The following is a 13,218-nucleotide window of genomic DNA, read 5'->3' as shown; positions in this document are numbered from 1 at the left end:
CGGCTGGTCATCGCTTAGTTGCCTCTATCGTTAGGTCAAGGTAGGGTAGGTTTATTTTTTCCTATCAACAATCATGAAAGGCTTTTAAATTATTCTGTAAACTTTTTTAATATTTTTGAAAATTCGCAACTCCTTGACAATTTAGAAACAGAGACAGGTTTGAATATTTTGATGTAGAGAAAAGAACAAATAGTTTTCCATCATTTTTTAATATTATTTTATTTTAACAAATTCTTCTTTTCATTAAACAAAACTCTTCTTTTTTATTTAAATAAACACTACTGATAAACAAATAGTAGTTTAATCAAACATTTCAAATCAGTTTTTATTTTTTTGTTTTATTTTATCTGATAAAAAATAATTTCATTTAATTGAATTAAAAATTTAAACAATGAAGAATACAATTATGGAGTAAAATAATATGATTACCACTGCATTAAAGATATAATACTATTAAAAGTATATAGAGTTTATAAAATTAAAAAAAAATTATAATAGTACATGTCCGCATGATTCTTTCCTTCTTATAAGCGGACAAAAAGAAACACATAGGTGCTTGTTTATTTTTCTCCACTTCTACCGTTCGAATATATGTGGAATTCCTCCTGTTGCATAAGTGATGAATGTGAGTGCTATATCCAGCGTGCGAGCTCTGTCATCTGTTCTTATGAAAAAGGCAAATGAAAAAGGCAAATGATTCCCAAATCGAATTTTGGTGAGTGGACTGAACATAATGAAAAAGGCAAATGATTCCCAAATCGAATTTCGTGACCTATTTGTATATTATCCATTTGATGTAATGAATAAAACTCACACTTGAACTTATTCACTATATTTGATGGATAAAACCCCCATAAGAGTAATTGACTAGATAAATAGGTACGATTAGAAATTCAAAAAATACACTCAATGCGACTTGATTTAGTTGGCACTCCCAATTTCATACACGACTCACAAATACAAAGACTCTGATTACTCGCCACTACACTCAACATCTCTCTTTGAACACACTTGTGTGCCTTAGTGTAATTTCGTAAAAATTTTGCATGCCTCTATAAGATAATATTGTTTGTGAAAAGTTTGTATTATCATTACTTTGTAATTGCGCAAGTCAGTAGAGTTCGAGATCACCTTTTACATGATACAAGGAGCTAATGTGTGAACCAAAGTATTGTCCCAAAAATATATATATATACACGCGCCTTTATGTACCTACTAAAGAAATTTCCAACTTGGGGAGGTGAATCATTGCAAATGTTGACTGACTGACAGTGGGTTGACTTGAGGATGACACTTGCTACGTGGGCTATATGTCTGCATGCATTTATATCATTCAATGTTTTTGGCTCAAATTGGAGCCACTTAAAGTAGAATCCAATGTCTGCCTCGTATGTGAGTCTCAGTGTATTAATATGTGGTTCTTATTGTTCATTGGACTAAACTTTATTTTTGAAGATAAAAAGTCGGTCCAAAAATGTTTTTTTTTTTTTTTTTTTTTTTTTTTTTTTTTTTTACATTCACATGTGCCAAGTCAAGCTTCATGTGTGAGTCTCAATCAATCTTATCCATCTTAAATAGGAACTTAATCAATTAATTTTTACTATTTTTTCAAGTATATATATATATATATATATATAATTTTCATAATAAAAGTGAAATTTTATAGCAAGAAAAATAGATTAAGGTTCAAAACATGCTATAGACTTATTGAAGGATTAAAATATTTCCAAATATTCCACAATTATTATGGAGTAACATTTCTTAAACTTGTCCCTTGAACTTCTTTTTTTAATATTCTGGCATAAAACTTGATTAAAATACAAACTACTATTAGTAATTTAGAAAGCAGCATAAAACAACTAAGTAGTATATATCTGAAGCCCAGAATTACTACAGTAGAATGGAAGTATCTATTGTGCCTCCAAATCTGTTAGATCGCAGGACAAGAACCTGAAGCTCTGGAAGATCATCCATCCAATGGGGGAATGTGTCGCTTACGTTGTTGTTGGCCAGATCAACGACTTCCAACTGTCTACAATTGACCAAACTTCTCGGCACCCGCCCTTCCAAGTGATTTCCACCCAAGCCCAGATTTCTCAAATTATTGCACTTTGTGAATATTGCTGGAACAGCCCCATGAAAGCAATTCATTCGCAGATCTAGCACAGAGAGTTCATCGTTAAAGTTTCCCAGACATTGTGGAATGACATTAACCAAGCTGTTATTAAAAAGATTAAGAACCTGAAGGAAACTCAAGTTGCAAATGGTAGGTGGTATTTCACCCGTGAATTCATTTGATTCAAGGCTTAGATACATCAATTGAGTCAAGCGACCTAGCTGAGCTGGGATTTCACCATTGAATTGGTTTTTGCTCAGATCAAAAGCAAACAGTAGTTTCAAATTCCCAATTTGAGGTGGAATTGTTCCATTAAGACAGTTGTCAAAGAGGTTCAAGGAACCGAGGTTTCTGAGATTCCAAATTGTTGGAGGAATTGGACCTAAGAGTTGGTTTGCCGAAAGGTCCAAATACTGCAATTCTTTCAGGACTCCAATCTCAGGTGGGATCGGGCCAGAGAGTTGATTATTGTGCAAGTAAATGTATCTGAGCTTTGTCAATAGGCCAATTTCAGGTGGGATCAAGCCACAGAGTTGGTTATTGTGCAAGTAAATGAATGTAAGGTTTGTCAATAGGCCAATGTCAGGTGGAATTTTACCAGTGAAAGAATTGTTTTGAAGTTGTAATTCTTGCAAGTCAGTCCAATTGGTGACAAGATAAGGTGAGATCTCACCGGAAAGAAAATTATTGGATATAGAAAAGTGAAATATCTTGGACAGATTAGACAGGGACAAAGGCAAGGGTCCGGTAAGTGAATTCATAGAAAGGTCCAAGTATGTGAGCTCAGTGCTGAGAAGGAATTGTAGAATTCAAGTCATTCATTTGTAGAAGAAGTGTTTGAAGCTTTCTGAGTTGGCCTATGGAAGAAGGAATCTTTCCTTGGAATGAATTGTTAGACCGTGCAATGATTTGAAGATCTAAAAGTAATCCAATCTCCTCAGGAATTGAGCCGACAAACTGGTTGTGATCCAGACTAAGAACTTTGAGCTTCGAAAGCTTTGAAATATTTGATGACAATAACCCTTGAAATGAATTATTGTTGAGATAAAGATATTCAAGCTTGGTAAGATTGGTGAATACCAACTCAGGTATTAGACCAGTGAAATCGTTCCATGACAAATCAAGGTATGTGAGCTCAGTGAGTTGGCCTATAGAAGAAGGAATCTTTTCTTGGAATGAATTGTTAAACAGTAAAATGGATTGAAGATCAGAAAGTAATCCAATCTCCTCAGGAATTGAACCGACAAACTAGTTGTAACGCAAACTAAGATATTTGAGCTTCAAAAGCTTTGAAATATTTGATGACAATAACCCTTGAAATGAATTATTGTAGAGATAAAGATATTCAAACTTGGCAAGATTGGTGAATAACAACTCAATATTACGCCAGTGAGATGGTTCCTTGACAAAGAAAGAAAAGTGAGGTTGGGGCAATGGAGTATGAAATCTGGAAATTCAAAGGTAAGTTGATTGGAATTAAAGTAAAGATGAGTCAACATAGGCATGCCTGAGAATTTTGACCAATATTGAGTTTCTAAATGGTTAAATCCAAGGTCCAAGTACCATAGCTTCTAAAGATTGCTAACCTGATATGGAATTGTACCACTCAGACGGTTGTTGAAGAAGCTAAGATGCCCAAGCTCTGTCAACCACCCAATCTCTGAAGGTATGATGCCCTCAAAATTATTGTGACTCAAGTCCAAAACAACGAGCGTGGAGAGATTTCCAATTGTAAATGGAATTGGCCCATTGAGTTGGTTGCTACTGAGGTTGAAATGGGTGAGATATGGAAATGAAGTTAAATTGAATTGGGTAAGTGTTCCATTCAAATTTGAATCGAACAAGTTAATCTCGGATACAGTTTCAGCACTGTGACAGACAATGTCAGTCCAATTGCAATGATTCAGTCCAGTTGCAGTGATTTTTTAGGTCAATGACAGACCATGAAATAACGAAATTATTAGAAAACAACAAGCTATTCTTCCATTTTAGAAGAACTTATGCTTCTGTCCTTCCTGATTATATGATTGTGGATGGAAGTGAAGAGAAAATAAGAATAATGAAAATGTAATCCTTTTGAAAAACTGCCATCTTTGATTTTGTTCAAAATTTCATGTCATATTGATTTATAGTGATTAATTTAGGGTTGCTTACCACGTGCATGGAGACACAAAGTCAAGTAAGGCTGCTTACCACGTGGATGAGACACAAAGTCAATTAAGATCATAGCATGTTTAAAAAATTCAATATAATAACAACATCATCATCTCAAGTAAGACATATACAAGAAACCCCGAGCATGCTCAACATAAAATTATATACACAATAACATACCCTCAATTAAACATTAACACAATCTTCATACAACAAAATAAATCAGTCCCTTTAACATAAAGTTTATATAAATTATACTTTCACACTTAAAAGGCTTTCATAATAACAACAATTTTCATATTAAAATTTACATTTCTCAAGATAAAATAAAAAGAAATAGGAATTGCTCAAACAAAAGGTAAACTTACCCAACTTAAATAGGAACTTTATCAATCAATTTTTACTATTTTTTCAACATTGCCTTAAGTGCCAAGATCAAATTCTCAATGAACAAGGCTAAATCAAGCCTCGAATTGTTGAGAAAAGAAAGAAAAAAAAGAGTTACAGTGATGAAGAGAGAGACTGACCAATAATGAGGGTGAGAAATGGGTTCTGTGACGACTTAAAGTCATTGATGTTATAACACGTGGGTCCCATAAGCTTAATGAAAATCTAACCTTATACTAACCTTATTAATATATAATTATATCTCAATTAAATTACCACGAACATTCAAGCAATTAATTTATACACAAAATAACAATTCATAATATACTGTAGATCCGTGACATAACGACCCGGTAGTACGTCCAAGCCAAAAAAACGAAAAAAAAATTTGTCAAAATGACAACCAATACATTTCCAAGAGTTCTGGACTCAAGGAAATGTCCCAACTAGCTCTCAAACACACCAGACACATTTCACGATGTCGGCACGCAAAATGCAAAAGGACAAAAATACCCTCAAAAAACTAGAAAATTCCAGAAAATAAAAAATGACCAAAATCATAAACATTACACAGAACCTCACAATTATATCAGGCTTGTCAGACAACCACCATGGGCCTACCAATGCCCGCTGGAAGGTCATGCATTAAACAAGGCCCAATATATTAATAATATAGTTTGAACGGGGTCTGAGAAGCAAATAAAATAAAATAATAAAAATTTAAGTATATCTTCTAGTAAATTAATGAAAATAAACCCAAAAGGCAAGAACGCATGTAACTTCTTGGTAAAGATTTAACACACACACTAAGACAATATATTTTAGGCTTTGGTCTCCTTTTTAAGCTTTCCAAGCTCCTGCCTAATGACACCAGCCTTCTGCAAAGTCACATTTGAGGAACACATTATTAGATTGGTGGTGTAAAAGAACAACTGTCTGTGAAGTCAAATATATAGAAAGAAAACAACTAAGAAGATAATGAAGACTCAAGTTTGTAATTATTACAAACCTTAATTTTTGCCAACATAAGCTTGAACCTATCAAAATCGTTGAGTGAGGCCCTTCTCTTCTGCACAATTAGCTTCCTGCCCCAGGAACTGTTCTCCCATTTGTTCTTCACATCTGCCAGCGCGGAATGGCAGTTCAATTTCGCGAACATGTTGATTACAATAGGAATAGGAAAAGAGCAAGTTTATTGACTCGATACTCACCAGCAGCCTCCATGGCTGCAATCAGAGTCTTCTTCTTTGGAACCCTTTTGATGTCGATCTTGATATCTGTGAGTGAAAGCCTCTTGAAATTCATTTGGGTCCGCACCATATCCGGGGCATCAACAAGGGCCTGTCGATTGACAAGGAGCTCAATAAGATCAATATCCAATTTGTATGAATACTCTGGGAGGCAGTAAACAGCACTCTCACAACCTATGTAATCTCAATCAACAATGCGGGTGCTATGCAATATTAATTGTCTTAAGACGGATCAAAGAATGATATACAAAGTGCCATCAAGAAGCCATCCCAAAATATTAGTATACTGACTGACAGTGTGCACAACATTGTAATGTTTGGTTCTCTGAAAGAATGAAATTAGAAATTATACAAGCATTGAACATATATACACATCTATACACAAATAAAAGCAAATTTATGTACATGTAAATATAAGTTCATATATATGCACTTGTGTGCATGTTTTTGTCCATACTCTTATGCATAATGTCCTGTTCCTATACATATGCTAATATATATATAATTATAAAATGCTAATATTTGCATTTATATACACATGCTTTTCAAGAGTCTATTGTGAGTTTTTTTTAAATTTAACAAAAACTATTTCCAAATTTTCAGCCAAACACCGGAAAATAAGAAGGAAAATGTTTTTTTCCATTGCAAACATTTAACATGTATATGAAAAATATTTTCTAATGTAAAACATTTAACATTGAAACAAATGTTGCCCTGGATTAAATGAGTTAGTAGAGGAAAAAAAAATTAATAGGATGGAAACGTTATGATTGGTTAAAAACTGATAGTTAAAAGGAAAAGGTCTTTAAACCCTGAAACACTCATTTTGTCTTCCTTCCAAAAGTGGAGGATATGAAAGAAAATGATAAGTTAGTCCTCACCCATTTTATCCATAATTTTCATTGAACTCTCGCTCAATCCTTTCCACTCACATAGTAAACATTCACGTCCTTTCTTTTCCCTCCATTAGTTTTTTCCCAAACAAGACCTTCCATTTTGTTCTCTGTTTATCCAAACAAGAGGAGAGTAACACTATTCTTTCTTTTCTCTCTTAACTCATACATCATTCCCTTCCCTTCCCTTGCCCTCTCGTTTATTTAAACACTGTTAGTGGTATCTCAAAAATGAACCCAACTCATTTGTCATGATGATGACTTGAATAATCTCTAATAGCCCTCTTCCAGCTAACATATCTCTACCCCCAAACACTAGGTAAAATTGCAATGAAGCCATCCAGCATTAATGTCACAATAAATAAAAAAAACTCATTAGCTGTAATGAGCTTTCGATGACAACATGCAAAACATATAGTATTAGTTAAATATGTTGGGGATTGCCATTGGGGTATTTAATTTATAATTCTATTCTAGTAATCATGAGCAGATCAATGTAGTTTAGGAATATCTCTTACTTATTCATAAGAGAATATAAATAAAAGATTATAAAACAATAGATCAATAATACAACTTTAAGATACCATTCATATGTCTTCTAGGTGAATGTTCACAAAAAACAATCACCAAGTTTTGATGTCATATTGCCCAAAAATTGAAGGTATAGAATAAAGAATATATATTATAGGAAGAAACATATGAATTGTAGAGAAGGTTACAGAGAATATGTAGTTGCAGAGAAGAAAAGAACTTGATAGATTGATACACATCGTTAATCAAAGCCTGCCTTTTCATAGATTCATTCACGTCTCCTCATGAATTGGAAAGTTCTACCAATTGGACAACCCGAAAAAGGGAGGAGCAACTAAAGAAGGTACTAACATCCCACTCCAAACAACAAGGTTGCAAGGCTACTACTTCAGATACGAAAGACAGCCTTCAACGTCTACCCTACTCTACTCCTCTAACTCGTGCCATCCACGATGACTTCCAAATCTTAAAAGCCAGGGAGAATGGCTGGTACAGCTAAAGGACTGACCCCACAATCACTCTTTCGCTGTAGCCTGACCAGGAACTGATGCAGGGGATCAACTATCTTATATAATAGACTGGATCTGTATGTAACCCATGCCTGGGACACTTCCCTAGTTGAGCAGTGGTAAGCAAGGGAAGGGGCGAAGCCAGACAGAAAGCTCTTGAGAGAGAGCTAAAAGATAAAATGAAGCGAATTGATAATAATGACAGGTAGGGTGTATATTTTAGTAATATGAATAGAATTTACATAAAATTGTATTCTCTTTTAGTTGCAATATCCTGAAATTAGCAAAAAATTCTTTTGATTGGAAGTGGTGCTGAAACAATGAAATGTTAGAGAATTGAGGGATTCAATAAAATTGGAAAATATTCTGAGTGGGTAGAAAATATAAAATAATAGAGTTAAAGGACATGGGTAAAATGTGAAAAATATTTTAATGGTGGTTGAAGGAATAAAACAGAAAAGGTGAAAGCACATATAAATATAGAATATAAATATGGGTACGTATAGGAGCATGAGAGGAAGGATTACATGTGTGTGTGATATGACTAGATGCATGTGTTGGTGGAATGACGTGATGGTGTGTGTAATGTTATAAAGAGAAAAAATGTGCCATCACCTAAAGAAAGATACAAAACCCATGTGACAAGTGTATGCGTGTGATGTTGCCATGTGTGTGTTGATGCATGAGCAGAATTTTTAAAAAGAATTATGTAGATATATTAGTGTAATATAAGAAGCTTCCAGGAGAATTAACTAGTGTACATGCTACATATATGTGTGTGTGTTAATTCAAAAGGTTCACTTAGTACACAACACGTGCTTGTGTGCATGTGATAAGGATTGTAAGTGTGGATGTGTATGGTGCTTCTTAGAGAAAAGAAACATGTGGCAGCTGCTTGTATATTATACGCACTTGATGAATCAAAAACTAGAGTTTTCTAGAGCAGTGTATTATATTTTAAATTAAATACAACAAAGATTCTCAAGGAAGCTTTATAAATATAAATATAAAATTCTATAGCAATGACAGCATGCATAAACAACTTGTGAGAGGCATGGTGCATGAGTGACACTACGAGACAAGTGTTGTGTATGTGTATACATGTGTCTCTTAAGGCCATTTGTCTCCTCTATTATATAATACACATATGTAGTACAAATAAGGAAGAGGAACAATAGGGTCCTCGGCCAGAATAAGAAAAAGAAAGAGAGACAGAGAAAAGAAGAAGGTTTCCAATATTTTTAACTCTTGGAAAAAAAATATTTCAACTGCTAAAATATATATATATAAATTTCTACATGAAGGTTTCTTTACTAATGGATTTTGAAATTAGCTTGTCATACTTCATTGGAATGGAAATTACTTGAGAATTGTGGAAATTGGAACTGATTATGAGTGCTGAACTGAAAACTGTGGGGTTAGGACTGGATTTAACATACTTGTTATTTTCCATTGAAATTTATAAAACACTGATTAATGAGTCTGTGGTTTTATTTGAACTAAATTCGTTGAGATTTGAATTTTTTAAAAATTTTGAAGTTGGGAAAATCTGCTCTGAAAGAAACTGCTCAGGTGCAGAAAATAGTAGTTGTTTTTACTAAGGCTCCGTTTGTTTGAGCATAAAAAAAATTCCAAAAAAATTATTTTTTATTTTTTGGTTGCCCTAAAACTAGGTAAATTATTATTTTTAGAATCTTACAAAAACAACTTAACGATAAATTTGTGTAAATCAGTTTACGATCCCAGCCCAATCAACATTGCCCTCGCCCTCACGTAGAAACCCTCCTCTCTCTCTATCTATTTGTCTCTCTCTCTCTCTCTCTCTCTCTCTACGCCATAGATGTCTCTCTCCCCAAATCACAGACGAGTCTCTCTATCTTCAATCCACAACAACACTTCCTCTTCACAGTTCACACCATATGACTCTCTCTGTCTTCGCACCATTGACCTTTGTTGTTGTAAATCCCTAGAAGATAGTTTTGAACTTCAGCTTTATCTTCTTTATAAACAAGTATGAATTGCTCTCTCTATCTACATTTTTTTATTTTTCGATTTCATTTAAAATCCCTTAGGGCTTTATTGTTGAGATCCAAATTTTCAGCTCTATATTTATCTATGCACGTATATATATATATATATATATATAGACACACACACACACACATATATCTATATGTGCATATATACAATATACGTAAAAATATATATATATACACATTTTTACGTGTATGTACACAACATACATTTTTACGCATAAAAATTTTCGTCTCTACATCTATCTGTGCATGTATACAACATACATAAAAATATATATACTAATACGTATATATTTTTACGTGTATACATACAATATACAGATTTACCTGTAAATATACAATACACATATACATTTTTACATATAGAGATTTTCATCTCTATATCTATTTGAGCATGTATACAATATACGTAAATATATATATATATATATATATATATATATATATATATTTAGGTATACATTTTTAGGTATACAAATTTCATCTTTATATCTATGTGTGCATGAGTGTATAATGTATATATATATAGATAGATATAGAGATGAAAATCTGGATCTCAACAACAAAGCCATTGCGGGTTTTAAAATGAAATCGAAAAATTAAAAATGTAGATAGAGAGCGCATTTCATACCTGTTTCTAAAGAGGATGAAGCTCAAATTCAAAACTTTCTTCTATAGTTTGCAACGACGAAGGTCGATGGTATGAAGAAAGATAAGAGTAATGTGAAGAGACAATGTGTGGTGTGAAAAGAGAGAGAGTAGTTGTGGATTGAAGGGAGAGAGACTCGTCCTGCAATCTGAAGAGAGACTCAGATCAGAGAGACTTCTATGGCATAAAGAGAGAGGAGAGTTTCCACACGAGAGCGAGGGCGATCGAGCTGGAATGTAAAATAATTTGAGTAATGCTCCTAAGAGGTCTCTCTCATGGAGTCATGGGAAGAGCCATTCCCTATTTAACCATTGGATGAAACAGTTTTTTGAGATGTGTGAAAAGTCAAATCAATTATTTAATACATCTAAGTTAAAAAATAGTTAATACATCTAAGATAAAAATTAAAAAATAGGAGAGCTCGTGACTCTTCCCATGAGAGAGACCTCTTAAGAGCATTACTCAAATAATTTATCCAAAATTTATCAGGAAAATTTTTTTAAAATATTTTACTTGCTTTAGGACAACCAAACACCAAAAATAAAAAAACAATTTTTCGAAAAAAAAAAAATTATGCTCAAACAAACGAAGCCTTGCATATGCATCTAGTCAAATCACACACATGTAATACTTCCTCTCATGCTCATATACGTAACCATCTACCCATATTTATTTGTATTCTATATTTATACGTGCTTTCACCTTTTCTACTTTATTTCTTTTTTTGATAGATAACCTTTTTCTACTTTATTTCAATAATATGAATTCTATTAAAATACAATTATATTCTCGTACAAAAGGAAGTTTTAAAAACTAATCATTTCAAAAACTCTAACAATACCCCATTGCATAGTATTCCAGTAACCCTAAATATTCTATTTCTTATATACTTGTATATATTTATATAATCCTTCAAAATATTAAAAACTCACGCGGGATTGTAACATTCTTAGAGTTTTAAAAATGAAAACTGTTCCCTAGATTTTGTACGAGAAATATAATTGTATTTAAATACTCTTCTTAAATTAATATAATTCATATTAAGGACACATCCTAACGGTCATAATTAGAACATTCAAAAAGTCTGAAAAAGATGCCTGTAATGCTTAAAACCTCATCACTAAGAGAGGTGGAGGAGTATAAAAAGGCGATCAGTATCACTCTATCAAGTTGTCATTTTTCCTAAAACTACATACTCTCCTTAACTTTTTCTGCAATTTATTTCTTCCTACAATATATTTCTTTGTTTTTAGATTCAATTTTAGGATATTAAACTTGATGATGGTATTCCTATAAACAGCTCATCTAGAGTTAGGGTCCAGCGGCAGCGGCTGGGAGAGCACCGCAGCACATTACCCAATGTATAGTGCGCCCCTGGCGGGACTTGAAAATCTTGAGGACCAAGTGCCTCCCACGCCCGATCATAATCAGACCTCCAAGTTGAACCACCTCTTGGTGTTGCATCTCGTAACCTTTTACAGTCCATAATAACCAGCACGTAGGAAAGCTAAAAAGGATTTAGGACAATGCACGACTGTGTGTCCTGCCCTCTCTGTTATAAAAGCCAGAGTTTATTTACTCTCTTTAAATTCAGTATATACAGGCAGAGTTTCTTCTCTCTTTAAATCAATATTAGTTTGTCACTGATTTTATATTTTACTAACGTACAATTTTATACTTCAATCCCAACAATATATTGCAAGGCACAACAAATGAAATCCATGACACAAATTTAAATACACAAATAAAACAATAAATGGCAAATACACAAAATGCCTACACAAAAATACGTACTCTGTTTTGATCTATAACATCGACGATCACAACGAGCCTTCCATATTCCTTTCCATAGTTGACGAGAGCGACCCTGCCGATCTCCACGTACCTCTTGAACGGCTACAAGCAACCAAACTCATTCAAAAAGAAGTACAAACATAAATTGCATACACGCATAAATATATATACATATACATAGAGAGAGAGTTTAATGAAAGGCTTTTGTTGAATCTCACCATTTTCGGCGATCTAAGGGCCACTGGGCGAGAAGGACGAACTTGAGACTGAGGCCAGATGGGTAGGAGTAATTAGGGTTTGAGAAGAGAACATATATGGTTTTTTCATCTAAAGTTTCAATCAAGTAAGACTCGGTTTAGTGAAACTGTAACGTGGCGACAAGCTATTGGTTGATGTGCAAAAAGCTTTTAGCCAGCGCAAAGTTTTTAGCCTAATTTTCAAATTTTTTATTTTTACAAAAAGTTGGAACAAATGCATAGTCTTTCTCAACCCCAAATCAACCAAATTATTCATGAATAACTCGAGTTCGGCTCGCGTAGGGTTTTATTCGAGCTCATTCATTAAGTAAACAAGTTGAATTTGAGCTCGATTTCTAAATTCGTTTAGTAAATGAACTGATCGTGAACAATGTTAAACTCAACTCATCTAGATTTACGTAACATAAGCTTTGTATATACTCAAACACGATCATGAACACAAACTCGCATAGGTTAATGAACGCGTTCATAAACATATCCTTATATAGGTTTATGAACGTAAACTTATGATGATGTCTATGAACATACATTTCTTAGGGTTGCAACTTGGACGGGTTGGAGATATGGCTCTAGTCAACCCGACATATGAAATATTCAACTATAACTCAACCATCAACCCGAGCCCAACCCATCTTTATATTT

At 33.6% G+C, this 13,218-nt stretch overlaps 1 protein-coding gene and 1 pseudogene across 1 annotated transcript; both read right to left on the bottom strand.

Annotated features, from left to right (window-relative positions):
* Positions 1 to 1,005: 1,005 nt before the first annotated feature.
* Positions 1,006 to 5,299, bottom strand: LOC132309432 (probable leucine-rich repeat receptor-like protein kinase At2g33170; annotated as a pseudogene).
* LOC132306778 (large ribosomal subunit protein eL14y-like) lies at positions 5,299 to 12,635 on the bottom strand. The gene is made up of 5 exons (XM_059804341.1): positions 12,538 to 12,635; positions 12,320 to 12,421; positions 5,869 to 5,998; positions 5,667 to 5,779; positions 5,299 to 5,535 (listed from the first exon to the last, which is right to left on the bottom strand). The coding sequence occupies exons 1-5, from the start codon at positions 12,538 to 12,540 to the stop codon at positions 5,479 to 5,481; spliced, it is 405 nt and encodes a 134-aa protein (XP_059660324.1). The 5' UTR covers positions 12,541 to 12,635; the 3' UTR covers positions 5,299 to 5,478.
* Between the last annotated feature and the right edge of the window lie 583 nt (positions 12,636 to 13,218).

This window comes from Cornus florida, unplaced genomic scaffold (genome assembly GCF_030987335.1).
Source record: "Cornus florida cultivar Cherokee Brave unplaced genomic scaffold, ASM3098733v1 CherokeeBrave_3.0.0_Hap2_Chr05, whole genome shotgun sequence".
NCBI classification, from domain to species: Eukaryota; Viridiplantae; Streptophyta; class Magnoliopsida; order Cornales; family Cornaceae; genus Cornus; species Cornus florida.
The sequence above is the reverse complement of the archived record's forward strand: the minus strand, read 5'-3'. Positions and strand labels throughout refer to the sequence as shown.

What these genes read in the sequence shown, in the direction of transcription:
- LOC132306778 (XM_059804341.1), bottom strand. An exon ending in TGCAGCCATGGAGGCTGCTG is followed by an intron (nt 5,780 to 5,868) that starts GTGAGTATCGAG and finishes CCGCGCTGGCAG; the next exon opens with ATGTGAAGAACAAATGGGAG. An exon ending in TTATGTTGGCAAAAATTAAG is followed by an intron (nt 5,536 to 5,666) that starts GTTTGTAATAAT and finishes GTGACTTTGCAG; the next exon opens with AAGGCTGGTGTCATTAGGCA.